Here is a 17,812-nt window from a genome sequence, read left to right on the forward strand (position 1 = left end):
TATGGTTGGTGCTAAAGAAAATATTATGAAAACAGTTGACACCATTTTAATTCTTTGTTTTAGAGTAAGATTTTAGACATTAAACTGTGTTCTGAATGAAACAACTGTATAGCCACTTCTGCCAATTCTGTGTGTGTATCCTAAGAACTCCTTGAAGAAAGCATAAGCCAAAATGTTGGACATAAAATAAACGTATAACCTATATTTCTGGAAGTAGCAGTCATTTATTTGCACTAGGTGTATCTTTGTTGCTGTGTCATGTAAAAATACTTTTCCTTCAAAGTTATCAAAGTAGTTGTGTATATCTACTTCCTAGGATGGAGGGTCTTTGGACTTGGTGTTGAAAAAAGCTGGAAGAATACCAGAAGAGATACTGGGAAAAGTGACTGTTGTTGTAAGTGTAATTGAAGTTTTGTTTCAGTATATGTTTTATACTTTGGTCGTCATTTTCTCCCATACATCAAACTGTCTTGGTAATGAGTTCTTTACCAAAATTCAAAACTTGACACTAGTATGTACATAGTACTTTTATAGTATGTCTAAGACAAAGAATAACTACAAATCTTTCTTGAGCAGAGGAACACAATGCAACTTATATTTAACTTGAACAGGAAAAGTGAAGTATGTTAACCTTGATGATATTGTAAAAAAATCGCTACTTAAGAACATAAGAACAAAATTAGTGACAAACTTCTTGCTATGGGTAGGTCAAAGTGTATATCTCACAACCTTTTATCAGAGTTACATTCAAATTTTAATTAAACTCTTTAAACTCTTTATTATCAATGAATACAAATAAATGTGGCATCAATACTTAATTGATAAATCAAATTTTGATATTATACAAGTTTTAATTTCTTGATTTTAAATGGAAATATTCATATAAATTCTCAAACTCATTTTGTACATGTATTGTGAAATTTGTTCACTAAGACTTACCTATCCTCTATATTTGAATCACCCCTCTCTGATGAGCTGAGTTTAACTTAAATTATTCACTATAGTGTAGGTATTTCTAAGGTAAAGTCCAGTTTTTATAATGTTCAAACTTCTTTGTTTGCAGAGGTATAAACTAGAAATTCAGATCCACTTGCCATACCAATCTATTGTGTGATCTCTTTCACATATGACCAATAATTCTCTCTGACATTTTCTAGTACATCATTTATAACCAATAGAAAGACAAAGTTTTAATTTATTGAATGATGTATAATGCTACTTTGTTCTCAGTAGACACTCTTAATTGTTTTACTTACAGATTGAAACTGATATTGCTGAATTAAGATCAAGTACCTAAGGGAATTATTTCAAGGCACTTATGCCTTAGCTAGAAAGCCAGTTAAATTATAATAAAACATCATGAAATTGTTTACTTTGTGCTTCTTATTATATTGTCTTCTTAACTGCATACTTGAAATAAGTAGAAGTTATTTATTTTACTAGTACTACCATTAAAAAAATTTAAGCTTAAGTGTCACTGGTGTGACAACAGCAAAAAAAAAAGGCCGAACATGAGTACTAAATTTCTTATTTTGTTGGTATATTTTTTATTTATTTTTATACAAGTAACTAAAATGTAAAAACATTAGGTTGGATAAGGTTAGATTAAGTAAGATAATGAAAAACATTTCTTGACAGGGTATGCTCATGACTATTTTATGTGTTACGTTATTCAATATGGTAGCTTGAGCTACATGTTTGCAGAGTGGTTTACAACTTGATTGGTTGGATTATTAATTAGACAAGTAGTAACAGATGTAGACTGTTAAGAGCCTGAAGCTATTTAGGATAAACAGTTGTAGCAGGGTTTGTATGGGTTTTGGAAAATCTTAGAAAACTGAAGAATTGCCAGGGTCTGGAAAGTTTTGGAAAAATGAAAATTTTGTCATGTCAATATTATAAACCAGTGTTTTCCATAATTTGTTTATTTGATGATTACATCATATGATATCCAATAGCGACAATCTTCCAAGCGAGCCCTTCGTGTTTTTCTTTAGTAAAGAGCATGCAATGCACATGTGCATGCGTGAATAGCAATTTGAATTACTTCAGCATTCAGCAAGGTTGAATGAGGCCATCAATATCTGAGATTCACCATTCAAGCAGTTATGTACTCGTAATTCATATGTTTTTTCCATCATTATTTTTATGTTATATGGTATTGACTTGAGTATGTACTTGTGTAAAATGTGCCACCCAAATGTATATTTAACAAATGCAAGACTTCTGAAGGATGAATGGAAGGAATTATTAGTTATGGGGGCACATCGCCAAGAAGCTTGTTGCAATGTGTGCCATAAAAAGTTGGATTTTGGCAATATGGGCAAATTTGTGGTGATAAGCCGTATGAAGGGGAAAAAGCACGAAGCTAATGTGCATAAAAAAATATTGCACTCATCAACAGCTGCCACACTGACCATTTGCAGTTTGATAGTTTGCTGATGCCAGATAGAACATCGACAGTTAGGCCTACTTTTGTGACAAATCAACATGACACTATAGTTCAACAAGTAAGTAAATAATATTTCTAAGTTAGATTTAATATTAAAGAGAATGGGCCAAATTTCATTGATTTAAATGCATAATACAATTTGATAAAATTGCATTATTCTGCAATTAGCCTTTGGATGATTCTTTCCTTTTCATCTAAGTGCCAGCACCTCATTATGCAGTTTATTCATTACAGGGCAGACTGGATTTATATGTTTAAAAAGAAGATGAATGGAAAGTTGAGGTTTTGTGACCATTGTTAACCAACATAGATATAAAAGCTGTGAAAACATAAATGAACTGTTTAAAAAGATGTTCCCATATAGTAAAACCTCATCCAAGTTCTCTTGGGGAAAGAAAAAATGTGCACATGTAGCTTGTTTTGGATTGGCCCCATATATGAAGTCAAATTTTATCAAAAGCTTGGAGAAGATACAGACTGTGCTCTTTTACGACAAATCTGTAACTCTTTCAACACGGGCTCGGTCAATTTGACCAACCACATGACTTCTTTGTACTCAATTAAAGTTTTTATAGATTTAATACTTCTAACTTTCAATATAGTATGTATATCTTCACAAAATTTGGCAGTATTTCAGTTCATATTATAAGTCCTTTCACATACAAAAAAATCTTATTTTTATTGAAGTATTTTTAATAAAATAAAATATAGATTTGTCCATTAATATATTAAGTATTAGTTTTGAATAGTCCGTCTGCAAAGTAATTTTCATGTTAAAATTAAAAATACTTTTTCTCATTTCAAAAATCTCAAATTGCCTTTGTGTAATCTCCAAAACCTCCTAAGTGCATTTCAAACGTTTTTTTTTCAATAAAACTTTATACTTTATCTCTTATCTTCTCTACCCTATCTCAAAACGGGATCGGTCAGTTCGACTGACCTCGTAACCACCAAAAAAAATTTAAATAAATCTAAATTACCCTTCTTTTTCTTACCAGAATGACTTCAAATGGTAACATGAAACTACATTCATTTATTCTAAGTAGCTCCAAGTTCATAACAGTATACATCTATTTATAATTAAATTTTATTGTTTTATTGCCATGTCTGACTACTATCTGTGCCCTTATAAGTTGTAAATCACTCGGGGCACGTGTAGCCCATGTTACACTATTGAATTGCATTAACCATGAGCTGCTCATGTGTGTGTCTCATGAAACATTTCAATTGTTATGACAGCTGAAGTCATGAGATGCTGGGAGCATGCACGCTGGAGTTTCTAGAAGGATCATGACTTAGCAAGAAACCTCCCAAATGTCCGAGTGTTTGTCAGGCACCATCTTATTTAGTATATAAGCCCGGCAAATAAAGCCAGCGAGAGGGAGATATACAGATAGATTGAAGATAGAGATAATTGAGTCAAGCAAACAATAGGCACCATAAGTAAAATGTGTGAATCGCTGTGATTTATAGTGTGTGTGTTATAAAGGTTGTTAAGTTTGAAGTGATTGTGGAAATTCTGTGTATTACAAAAAGTTGTATCAAGAAACAATAACCTAGTTTTAATTAAGAAAGGACTTGTATCATTGAAGTTCCTCGGAAAGAATTTATACCGGAAATTAACAAACAAGCAGATACGTAACACAATTATATTATTATTATTTATTTTTACCTAATCTAGTCTTAAATAATTTACAAAGATCTGTATTTTTAGATTTTAGTTACTTTTATAATAATAAATATGAAAAACAATTAATAAAGTACTTACCCAATCTTCTATTTTTTTTACTCTTGGGTTTTCAATGAGAGTTAACCCAAATTTTTATACTATAGATAGCAATGCACTTAATTTTTATTTAATTAAATAATTCACCAAATAATGTAGACTAATAACATGCAAAAAGTAGACAAATTCACTTACCTCTCAAAATTTTCCTGGCTTTCTAACTATGCGACAAGAGCCATTATAAATTCATTCAAGCTAGTCGTTAACTTTTCCATGAGAATGAATCTTGTACTGTGAGTGAAATTTATGATATTCTGTTCAGAATACAACATTATACAATACATCATTTGATAGATGAAAACCTTGACTTTCTATTGGTTATAGGTAATGTATAATGAAACGTGAGAGAGAACTATCTACAAATTGTGAAAGACAGGATGTGACAGGTGGGTGTGGCACGAGGGGTCTGATTTTCTATTTGATAGCTCTGTAACCAAACCAAATTGAAGACTATAAAACTTAGGATTTGTTTAATCAATAGCGATTTTATAGAGTATTTTGCATTTAATTTTGTACTTTTTTTGAGGGGTGGTGGATAAAATACGGATGAGGACCTGCTAAAAGAAAGTGCCTCATAAGCTGGTAAGATTTTGTTAAAGATCATAAGTATCTTGTACACAAAGAATGACATTAATATGATAAAGATTTTTTTACTAAAAATATGTTATTTATTTATTGTAATTACTTGCACTCAAACTTTTAACAAATCAAGTGCAAGGTAATTTTAATTTTAAGTATTAAAAATAATATTCCTTATTGAATAGTTTTCATATTTCATTTGCATAATCTCTAGAATCTCCTAATAGAATATCAAAAGCTTTTTAAGGTAGATGTTTATATTTTTATTGTCTCTACCATATCATTAACTCTAGCTATTATCATCAACGAACAATGGAATGAAATAATTATAACAAGGAAATAGGAAAAAATACATACCTTTTAATTTTTTATAGAGTATCTTTAAAGATTTTCCTTCTGTTAAATTCGTAATTTCAGGTCTTTTTCTTTTCACATATAGTTAATTTTTAATGTTTTATTTTCCTTTCTTGTCCTTTACCACTTATTATTTTTCTTCACACAAGTCAAAAGTGCCCTCGAAGCATATTACTTTTTCTCTGACAGACATGTACAACCCCTATAGCAAAATTTTCGTGCGCTGCTTAATATCATAAGCCTTGAGAACTGATGCAAAATATGGTGTACATTTAAAAATTATTTAAACATTTTAATTATGTATTTCAGAACATAGCTAATACATAATTAACTAAAAATATAAAATAAGACCTAATTACAATTTAAACTGTATCTCTAACTACAACATATTTAGGTAAGAAACAACCATAAGTACTATAGTGGATCAAGCAGACTATAATACTACAGTCAGTTACATATACCCAATGATGACCACTGTGCACCATTTTCAAAATAACCATTGTTAGATTATAGTGTAAAATGAGTTCATTCTAATGACTCTACACATGTGTATGTAACATCTACATGTAGGCTATAAAGCTCAAACAAACCTGTTCAAGATGGGCATGGCATCAGTCAGAGTTTGAAAACATTTATTACTTGTTTCAACTGCATTCATTCACAGAACTTTGAAATGTGCGAGTCAGAAGGTTATAGAAGCATCTTAGTGTCTAGACGTACATCGACACACTGCCATTCTATTATTGAAGATACAGAGTGCAAAATTAGAGAATGTTCATAGCTCATTGGTCATGTGACAATACATCTGAAGTTTTAAGTAGTTTTTAAAGGTTTATTTTGAAATAAAGGACTTAAAACTTAGATAACATATAACTTCAAATCATAACATATATTATATTGTTAATTTTATTCAAATACAGTGATATTAAAGTGTTTAGTTAAATTATGAATGTAACACAGTGACTTGTGCAGAAAAGTGTTTAAAGAGGTAACCATTGTGAAAGAGTTAACGATCACAAGTACTTAGAAGTAAAAGTGTAAGTTGTAAGTGGGATATATGAATAAATAAATATACTTTATAAACTTTATTACAAATCAGGAGTATAATGCAAAAGAAATTAACATTTCATTTCAACATTTTTACCAAGTTAAAAACATTTATTAGCTATCTGGTAATAAAAAACAATCAAAAACAAACTGGTAAGTGATGCACTGAGAAGTAAATTCTTTCCCAAGAAACTTTAGCGATACAAGTCCTTTCTTAAATAAAACTAGCTTATTCTTTCTCAATACAACTTTGCAATACACTTAATATAATTCACGTGCTCGACTCAATTTTCAGTCTCTATCTTTGTCTGCAATTCAATTCCATTGTTGCCGTCACTTCCTGGTGGTCTTATATACAAGAATACCACACATCTAGTAAACACTCAAGGGACATGAATTTTCTAGAAGCTCATGACGTGTTACTAGCATCACGTGACTTCCGCTGTCGTAACAGTATGAGTAAATGGAAAATATATGAAAATTAGTTTTAACATTTTTATGCTAAAAAACGACATAAGATGTATATACAAGCACATTTTAATAGCTGATAGCAAGAAGGTAGATATTGTTTAAAAGAATTTCTACCTCTTGTTCCCAGTAATGTTCATCAATAGATAGTTCTCTAAAAGGGTTATTGTGAGCTACAAAAGCTGTTAGTAGATGATTGAACACAGGCCTGACTTTGAAGAGTTTATCATATTTATCATCAGTTTTAGGTAGATTATTAGTATCGTTATTGAAAAGAAGGAAGTGAGTGATAGTTAGAATGTTTTTGCAAAAAATTACTGAATAAAACCAGGGTAAGTGATGTGATGGACTATTATCCCAGTATTCTGCAAGAGATGGTAAGCGAGTTATGTCCATAGCATTAGCAACACCAGTGAAATCTAACATTTCTTCAGGAGTAGCCACTTTATTTCAGCATTTTTCCTTTCTTTCTGACATTGATGTTTAGGTGTCAATGTCTAACAGACAAATTACAACCATCAACCAATGTCATTTTGTCTACTTAAACAATGTCTAACAGACAAATTACAACCATCAACCAATGTCATTTTATCTACACAGTCAATGTCTAACAGACAAATTACAACCATCAACCAATATCATTTTGTCTACTCAGTCAATGTCTAGCAGACAAATTACAACCATCAACCAATGTCATTTTATCTACTCAGTCAGTGTCTAACAGACAAATTACAACCATCAACCAATATCATTTTATCTACTCAGTCAGTGTCTAACAGACAAATTACAACCATCAACCAATATCATTTTGTCTACTCAGTCAATGTCTAGCAGACAAATTACAACCATCAACCAATGTCATTTTGTCTACTCAGTCAATGTCTAACAGACAAATTACAACCATCAACCTTTATACTTCTTGATCCAATTAAAAAGTGCCAGCAGGTGGGGACTACTTTTATAATATAGTACTTAAGAGTGTTAGGGCATTATTATTTGTAGTAACAATTGTATTTAACAGCAACATTTTGATAGCTTAGCTTTGATGTTAGAGAGAGGCAGATTGAAACCTCTTTCATTGGCAGGATGTATGGAGAAACTTAAACTATGATCTAATATAGGGATTATGGAGAAACTTAAGCTATGGTCTAATATAGGGGTTATGGAGAAACTTAAACTATGGTCTAATATAGGGATTATGAAGAAACTTAAACTATGGTCCAATATAGGGATTATGGAGAAACTTAAGCTATGGTCCAATATAGGGATTATGGAGAAACTTAAGCTATGGTCCAATATAGGGATTATGGAGAAACGTAAACTATGGTCTAATATAGGGATTATGGAGAAACTTAAACTATGGTCTAATATAGGGATTGTTTAAAAATGCTGTGCCACAAATCATGGTTGTTGAGGTTGTAAGTGGAACTTGGCACTGCACAAGCATTTCATAATTAAACACATCGATATACTGGAATATGGTCACAAGACTACTTGCAATATTTCCTTGTATTGGCATGAAAGTACATAGCTAAACAACTCGAATACTTATTTTAGAAAATAAGTTGGTCATAAAAAGTTTGGAAATGTTAAATGTTTATATTTTTCTCTTTTTCCTGGGATCAATGCCAGATGATGAACATGTGGTAAGACTAGGGCTTCATCTTACCACAGTCTCTATTAAAACGTTAAGTGAGAGATAAGAAAATCATTGCTGGAAATATTATATTTTTATAGATGAAATAGTGCTATACCTATGACAACATGTATTTTGTAATGAGTGATGCTCTTCTGTGCGGATAAGTTATTTATATTATTGATGTTGGACAGTTTTAAATACAATGTTAATTATTAGTCACCAACTTTATGCTAGAAAATATGAAAAAATTCTTGAAATTTAAGAAATATTCTGAAAAAATTTAACGAATTATTTTGAAGTTTCTTTTCTGCTAAAGATGTGAGAAACCTTTAAAATTAAGTTTAAAAGTATACTGTGAAAAACTAGTAAAACTAAGGGTAGTAAAGCAAAAGCAGAACAGATACTTAAACTTGTCTGACTTTTATGTTATCAGATCAGTTTTTAGGTGTTGTCAGTTCTACAAATACAGTAACAAATTATATCTGAGGACAGAATTTAAACAAAATTTCTCTCCTCTCCATTCATTATTTTCTTTTAAATATACAACTAACGATTTTAATACATAGCTGATTTGCTAAATTAATTCATCTTCAACATTTTTTCCTTTCTAATATATAATTTTAATTTGATTAAAATTAACATAATTTAAAATGGAAGTTTTACAAGATTATTCAAGTTTTGGTGTTTACAATATGTTGATGTTCAACCCTCATATATGTAGTTTTGTCTTCTCTTTTTACTAAATTTATTAATTTCAATTTTTCTACCTCTTAATTGGCAAAATTTGGGTTTTCTCACAATAATTAGTTTTACATTTATCTTTAGAGATTTGTTTTCAGTATTCTGAGAAGAAAGTTAAAGTTACTCAAAATGTATTTCGTTAGAGAAGTTTTGTAAATTATGTGGTATATTAAATAATAGGCTATTTGTTTAAATATTGAACTGCTGATTAGTGTGTAATTTTTACAGGTTCTTAAAGGATTAAACTACTTGAGAGAAAATCATCAAATAATGCATAGAGGTAAAGCATATGATATTTGTGTGTTTCTGACTAGAAATACGTATCATTATTAGAGAAGTACGGAATGCTTAGCATGTTGATTTTAGCTTTCTTTGTGATAATGTGAATGAATTGTTATGATCATTTATTTGTATGTGTATCTAATTTGGTTTTTGTTGTAAAATTGGTATCTGAATCTTTACACTTGTTTTATTTTATACATTCACAAATTACACATGAAAGAATTTGAGGAATGAATAGTTTGGATGCAATGTATAACTATGTTTTGCTGTTCTTGTTGTGTGTGGTAATATTTTATTTATTATACGCTGCATATGTAGTAACATTTAGCTTAGCCTGGTGTCAATAAATTTTGTTCAGAGTTGGAAATTTCTCTATTTTTTTCTGCTTCCTTAAAACTTACATTGAATGTTAGTTCTAAACATTTAAGTGCTTAATTTTATTTCAAAAGTATATGCAGTAGTTAGCCATGAAATTAATTCTGCCTGGTTTATTTATTTTTTTGTAATTGTTGGGCCCCTTATGATGCATATTCTTCATAAAATAACTTTAACCAACCTTATTCTTTACAGTGTTGTCGTCTTGTACTAATGGAAGACAGGTACTGGAAATAGTAGTGTTGTCAAAATAGTTAATGTATCTATACTGCCTGCAAGTTCTGAAAGTTGTAGAGTTAACTCTGGCCTCAAAAATCCAATATTAGGCAGTAATCTGGAACATAAGTTATCTGTAATATTAAGACAGGAAGTTTTTGTAAAATGATATCAGTGTTGTATAACTGCTTTTGATTTTTACTGTAGATGTGAAGCCATCAAACATTTTAGTCAACTCTAGGGGAGAGATTAAAATTTGTGACTTTGGTGTCAGTGGGCAGCTTATTGATTCAATGGCCAATTCCTTCGTAGGGACTAGATCTTACATGTCGGTAAGAATTTGTATTCTGTCCTTTTTCATAAAAAGGTTCTTGTTTTATTATTTCAGGGAAATGGCACTAAAATAAATAAATAATAATTTTTTAGAACTATGAAAACTTTCCAAAAACACTGTTGTCTTCTGACATATTTTATTAGTAATAAGTAATATACAAGAATTCCACAGAGTTCCAGAGACACAATTTTTAGCAGAAATTATAATTGTATAGGTATTACTTACTTCCTAAACAGTTATATTTGAAGTTCTTAGAAGTGTTCTAATGTTATACAAGGATCAACTTCAGATTATAAACCAGTTTGATTTATTTTTCTCCAAAAAATAAATTTAACTGCAAAATATAAACGTGTGTAAGAAAACTTTTTATTACATAATTTATATAAAATCTGTGCATAAGCTGAAAGTTACAAAGTAAATTGCTGTTTCTTGCGTACATTAAAAGTTAGCCTGTAAAATATGGTTATTAATAAAGTACATCTTAAAAATTTGATATAGTTCTTGCTTTAACACACAGGTGTTGTATAAGTATGTATAAATCAAACTAGAAATGATTAATCAGTATAATTGATTAACTATGAGCAGCAATTACATTGATTAGTGTTATTATGATTAAACAATTAACATCATTAAAATATAGAACTACTCAATATTAATGTTTCCAATTATTACTGTTTTTGATTAACTGAAATTATGATTAAATCAACAGTCATGAAAACAATGAACTAGCTGAGATTATGGTTCCTTTTTGGGTTTTTCTTATTTTCAATTATTCTATCTATCCAAGTAACCAAAATATTACTGTTATTTTAGTTTGTTATTAAGCACAAAGCTACATAACTGGGAGAGGGTGATAGTGGGGAATGCATGGGGGTTTAAGGATCTCTGGTTTGATTCTTATTGATGCTAAAACTTTCTTGCCCTGTCTTTGTTCTTGTAAAGCTACTAAGGCTACCTCCCATTCTCACTAATTTTGAACTGCTGAGTAGAAGAAAGGCAACGGGCTGGCAGCACCACTGCTAACTCTGGCTTCTTATGTGTTAAATAGTGATTTTTTTTTTTAATCTTGTATAAGCAGGTGTGTATCTTGGGGAGGGGGTCTATGGAGTCCAGCTTCCCATTTTTCAGAAATTGACAACTGATTTTTCCAAAAATACCACTTCTTACATTTATAGCTATTACTCGACTGTTAGGGTTTTTTCTTTTATCTATCTAAGCATTGGTCTGATTTTTTCTCCCTTGCTCCAGTCAGTGCACACTCTATCAGGGTACTGTATATAAGCATCTCATTCAGATAATTTTATCAATTTTTCTCGACAAATCGTTTAGGAACAAGTTTTTCTAAAAAAAATAATATAACAGTCCTTGGGTGCGATTTTTGCATCACATAGTTCATTTACTTAAAAAAAATCTTTTACCTGCCTTACGACACACCATTTTCAGCCATGAATTTCTGGACTACTGTTTCCGGCATGGAGACTAATCAGACCTCCCCTTTGATATCTAGCATCTCTCAACAGTCATTGGGAGGAGCACTTTCAGTTGAGGCTGTCCGTGATCTCATTCGTAGTGAGATGAAGACATATATCTGGTCTGGGGGTATTTCTCTATGTGGGTTCTGAGGCTGCTTTTGCTAATGATCCAGGACATTCTGGAGAGAACTTAGACTCGCTTTTTCTGGCACCTTTGTTTACTAGATCGACTTCTCATGAGGCCAATTTGAATCAGCCACCTCCAGCTCCTTTTCTTCAGTTGGTCACTTGGGTGTATGAGGTTCTGGGGTTTCCCCGGTTGTTTTTGAGTCTACACCTTCCTTGATGGTGGAAAGGTCTGAGGGCAAATACTTAGTTTTCCTCTTCCACCTGATATTGCTGTTCCTGCTGGAAGTATACTGCTCAGTTACGTGAAGGGATAGCTATGCCTTGTCCACCATGCTTGTCAAAACAACATGCTTTGGCTTACCACCACCAGGAAGACACATATTTAGGTTCCCAAAGACTAGATCAACTTTTGAAAATGTGGGGTTCCAGGATGGAGCCTGTGATCAACTTCAACAGATCACAATAGTCTAGAATTTGTCTGACCCTCACTACGGTTCTGAGATATTTATCATCCCTCCAAATTTTGTTGGAAGCCTCTCAGCAATCACAACATCAATTTGACAATGATTTGGGACCTTTGTTGAGATCTATTTTGTAGGATTGTCAACTTCTGCTCTTTCTTTGGTATCTTAGATGGTATGTTGTTGGGGCTTATTGGGTAGAGATGCCTTATTGGAGGTTATTCATCTCTTGGCTACCACCCTCTGTGAGTTATGTGAGGACCTCTTTTTTCATCCCTTGATGTTTGTGAGTGTTCCAGAGCCATTAGAATAACAGATTGATGTTGCACATTTGCATTCTTCATTGTTGTCATTGGCCTTTTGACTTTCTTCAGCTAATACAGGGAGACAAGGCTCTACTGCTCATCATGTGTTCTTACCCCTGACTTCAGCCCCTTGATCTATTGGTACCCAGAATAGATTCCATACTTATCAAAGAGACTCCTCCACTTGGGCAGACCATTGTTAATGGCATCGGTGACTACCCTATACCAGTTGAGTTTGTGGGGGCGTGGTTACATTTTCTGGACATATGGGATTCCTTTACCACAGATCCATGGGTACTTCAGGTTCTTGCATTGGGGTTAGTCATTCAGTTCACATTTCCACCACCATTATCCCCCCCAACCTGTAGTGTTTCCATATCCAACAGATCCTCATATTGTGGACCTTTGGTCCAAGGCTGTAAGAGAGTTGTTGGTCAAGGGGGCAGTAGAGAGAGCCGATCAAGTTCTTCTGGGATTTTATTCCCATCTATTTGTTGTGCCCAAGAAAATGAGAGATTGGCATCCTATCATTGGTCTTTTTAGTCTCAACCAATTTTTAGATCCTCACAGATTCAAGATGGTGTCATTCCTCACTCTACATTGCCATTTTTCACCAGGACTGTAGATGACCAAGTTCGATGTTGCTGATGCCAATCTCCACATTCCCACAGTGGAGTCATCCCGCCACTATCTATGTTTCATGCACAAGGGTCAGGTACTGCAGTTCAGGGCTCTATCCTTTGAACCAGGATCTATACTATATGTGTTCTGCAGAATTGTATGAGCTTGTTCTCCCTGCCATCATTCTTTAGGCCTGTGTACACACCATTATATGGATGACTGGGTATTCCTAGCACCGTCTTGTCAGTTGGCAGAATGTCACATCCAGTTCTCCTTTCAAAAGTCGCTAAGGCAGGCTTTATTATTAAAGCTGGGGAATTTATTCTCATGCCAAGTCAATACAGCATCTATCTGGGTGTCTTTTTCAATATGTATTTCATTCAGACTCAGCCAACTCCCATCTGGCTCCATGCTATGGAACAAGCAGTCTGACTTTTATCTCGTTCTCTCACTGCATGGATGGTACTTTCTCTTTTGGGGATGTGGGCATCTTTTGGATCTATAATTCCTTTGGAATAGGCACACATTAGATCCCTTCAGTGGTCACTGTGAGACCAATGGATCATTAACAGCAGTCCACTGGATCACCCTGTCCCCTTATTCAGGATCAACATCTTAGATCTCTATTGGGGATAATATTGGAACAATATTACAATAAGTGTTCCTCTACTACCCCCTCGTCTTAAAATCCATCTCTTCACAGATACTTCCCTTCAGGGATGGGATGCATAAATCAACAGTCAGGAATTTCAGGGCCTATGGATGGATGACATCTTCCTTCTACATCAGTATTTTAGAGCTTCTTACTGTCCAAAGGCCAATGTCTCAAGGTCTAGAATTATTAAAAGAAAAAATCATCATGCTTCACTCTGAGAATTCCACAGTGGTATGTTACATTTCCCGACAAGGGGCACTCACTCACGGGATCTTTGTTTTTAAACATTGGATCTTCTTGTAATGGGCTTACTCCCATCATAACAGTCTATTAGCTTGCCATGTTCCAGGTGTGATGAATTTGCTAGCAGATCATTTGTCTCGACCCAACTGAATGAATGGTACATCTTGAGGATTTCTGGTGGATTTGCTCATGGTTTGGGACACTGATGATCGATGCATTCTCCACTCATTGTTACTCTCAACTGCAAGCCTTGTTTATCACCAGTAAACTCATCCTCGGACATTGGCGAAACATGCATTCAGTCAGGACTGGAAAGGATTGGACCTATATGCCTTCCTACCAATTCATCTGTTATCCAGAGCTCTGGCTATGATTCAATCCACCCCTTGTCAGATGCTGTTGGTAGTCCTGGATTGGCTGGCTCAACCATGGTTTCCACTTATTCAGTATCTTCAAGAGTGCCCACCTCTGCTACTTCCTCTCTGGCCAACTCTGTTGAGGCAACTACAATGCGACATTATATGCCCAGACATTCCAAAGCTCATGCATGGAAGGTATGTGATCCTTTGTACAGCATCAGGGTTTAACTTGTAAAGTTGCCATGTATTTGTCTCAATATTGCCATAGACCCACAATGGACATTTATCAAAGGAAATGGCACACTTATCGACAATGGTGTCTTACAAGTAAATTGAACCCACTTCACCCAAATGTGTCAACCATAGCTCATTTTTTTATCTGGCTTTTTGACAAAAGTTTAGCACCACCTACAATTGCCTTGTATGAGGCATCTTTATCGACTACATTTCCATACTCAAAAAGTCTGAAATTATTTTTGAGTCCCCAGTGCTATCTGCCCTTCTCATGTCTTTTTCAAGTCCTTCATCCCAAAAGGCCTTTTCAGTTACATAACTAGGATATTATCATGGTATTACATGCTTTGTTTCAACATCCAATCAAGCCATTGGCCTCATGTACCATGTATCACCTATCCCTTAAAGTTTATTTTTTGTTGTTGCTGGCCTGTGGACGTCGTCAGTCAGAGTTGTTTGCACTGCATGTGTACATGATTCTTTATCACTATTTATGTCCATCTGAACCCAGATAGGTCCTTCCTACCTAAGACTGACAGCAACGGAAGGGGATAAATCCTTCTCACCAATTCATTTATCCGCTATTTCTCACCTCTATGATCTCTCGGACCCCAATTGATTGTTATGTCCAGTCAGGTCCCTGAAGTGTTATGTGGCTCACACTAACTCCATTCGAGGTGATAGACATAGACTTTTTTTATTCATTGGGTTCCTTCAGTTTCCTGTGATTTATCCCCAATTACCTTATTGAGATTGGTTTTTGAAAATTGATCCATATTGTTTATTGTGGGCTGTCTTTGCAGGCAAGGAAACTTCTGCCAGTCATGTTTGATCAGATTCTTCACATTCCTGTCTTTAGCTGCCTGATTAAATTGCCCACTGGAGGACATTGTGTGCACTGTTCTGTGGACTTCTCCCAATACTTTTATCTCACATTATCTGTGCAATCTGGCAGTTTTTTCCTCTGAAGGTCTTGTGGCTATTTTGACCACATCAGCTAGATTTTTTTTCTCTAGATCCCACTCTGTGGCGAGTGTTGCCCAGGCAGGTGTGCTTTTATCAAACCAATCATCAGCTAGATTTTTTTTTCTCCAGATCCCACTCTGTGGCGAGTGTTGCCCAGGCAGGTGTGCTTTCATCAAACCAATTCTATATACTTTATACAGGTTGCAATAGGCTCTTTAGAAATGAGGTGTTCCATAAGACCATTTAGAAGCTGACCGGGTGGTATACTGTTCTATTCTGCATCGTCTCTCATGGACTATCACAAGTAAAGCATAAGGGGATTCTGCCCATCCTTGCCAATCTTTGGATTGAAGAAATCCGGATCAGTTCGCTTTTTAAAACTTTGGGAACGTGGTTCACTTTTGCACTGTTTCCAGAGCACTGTTCCTCAGGACACCCCAATGCACATTACCCCAAGATTCTACTTGTGAAGCCAGGGAGTCCTTACCACACCTGGTTTCCAGTCACTGGGTTTGTGGACAGAGACATTTCCTCCAGAGTGTTAGAGTGACTTCCTCCACCTTTGGCGAAGAGGGCAAAATTGGGGGCCCTGGATGTATTTTCCCAGATGTCAGTAAGAGTGGCACCAGCTGATGCGGGTGCTTACTCATAATATTGGTTCAGGTTTGATGCTTAGCTAACCGGTTGGGGTGTGCATGGCTCTTCTTTTTGATCAATATTGGTTCACTATATTGTTCATGGAAGAGATTCCACTCTCTCCTCACAATTCTGAACATGTAGTGGTCTCTTCCTGGGTCCTTGGTTGAGCACATTTGTTTTACATCCTTCCCGTAATTTAGGATGCAAGTGGGATGCACCTTGCTTACATGGTAGGGAAGTGAGGATGAGTGTTCATAATTCCAGACCAGATGAGCTCTGTTTTCTTTGGTTGAGTAAGGCATGCACGATCCTGTCATTCCGAGCCTCGGGTGTTTGCCTTTCGGATTTTTTCAGGTTGAGGAGAAGGTTTGTCCGCTTCAGTGTTACTTACTTTTTTGACATTGTTCAGGTGGCTCCGAACGCATCACTCTATTGTTAGAGGTTGAGATCCACTTACAAGTATATATATATAACATTTGCAGTTCAATTGCCCTAGCCACCAATGTAGAATATAGAAACCATGACCCATTAATTCCGACCCCAAGTAGTGAAACCTCAGCTATCTGGTTGGGGCATATATTATAGTTATCATAACTCTCGTAAAGTTCCATCCACGATACAGGAATTAAGTTTTGGGTGAAGTGCATACGTCTTCTGGATGTAGTGTGGCTCTCCCACTAGTGTACCAATATTCTATACACACACCCATGATCTATGCAGATGCTTTCTGTATGAATAATGCCCTCACTGATGATACCGACTAAGATTGAGTCAGTATCAAAAAAGTGATAACATTAGCTGAATAAGGTGCATATATACAGTACCACGGTAGAGAGCACAGTGACATAGGTGGAGAGTGTCATGAGATAAATATCACCAAAGCCAATTGAATGAGCAAGCGAGAAAAAATCAGCATGCTTTCAAGACACTGAAAGAAAAATTGGCCTCAGCTCCAGTTTTAAAGCTTCCAAATCCCTCACTGCCCTACATACTGGATTGTGATGCTAGTAGTGTCGGAATTGGAGGAAGTGTGTAGTTAACTTTGATAAAATGATGTTTGGGAATAACAAAGGCCAAATTTTGGTAAGTGTTGCTCCATCTGTTGATTTGCATGTCACAGCACTTAAGTCAACTACAATACCCCCTATGTCAGAGAAGATAATTTGGGGTAGAATAAAAGAACATCCCCAAGGAAGCCCGATGCTTGTGGAAGCAGTGGAAGACCTATCCAGGCCAGTGGACTTGAAGATTGAAAGGTCACTTGTGGCAGGTCATCAAGTAGTACCCATAACAGTGGCCAATTTCTCTAAATATGCACAGACACTTAAGGAAGGGGCATTGTTGGGTGTGTGTGCCAGGAGGTAGAGATAGTCCAGTGTAAGGCAAGAAATACAACCATAAATAAAGGACATCCTCTACCAGAACATTTAACTGACCTCTATAAGAAAAGCATAG

At 34.6% G+C, this 17,812-nt stretch overlaps 1 protein-coding gene across 1 annotated transcript in view; it reads left to right on the top strand.

The window, feature by feature from the left end:
* Window positions 1-316: 316 nt before the first annotated feature.
* LOC106474636 (dual specificity mitogen-activated protein kinase kinase 1-like) overlaps window positions 317-17,812 on the top strand; it is a gene marked incomplete at its 5' end in the record, with an annotated part of 33,508 nt that continues 16,012 nt past the window's right edge. Inside the window, 3 exons of the mRNA XM_013935326.2 lie at window positions 317-394; window positions 9,295-9,346; window positions 10,147-10,271. Of these exons, the coding sequence (XP_013790780.2) occupies window positions 317-394; window positions 9,295-9,346; window positions 10,147-10,271 (255 nt within the window). The remainder of the gene's footprint in view (window positions 395-9,294; window positions 9,347-10,146; window positions 10,272-17,812) is intronic.

The sequence above is a fragment of the Limulus polyphemus genome, unplaced genomic scaffold (genome assembly GCF_000517525.1).
Source record: "Limulus polyphemus unplaced genomic scaffold, Limulus_polyphemus-2.1.2 Scaffold7463, whole genome shotgun sequence".
NCBI classification, from domain to species: domain Eukaryota; kingdom Metazoa; phylum Arthropoda; class Merostomata; order Xiphosura; family Limulidae; genus Limulus; species Limulus polyphemus.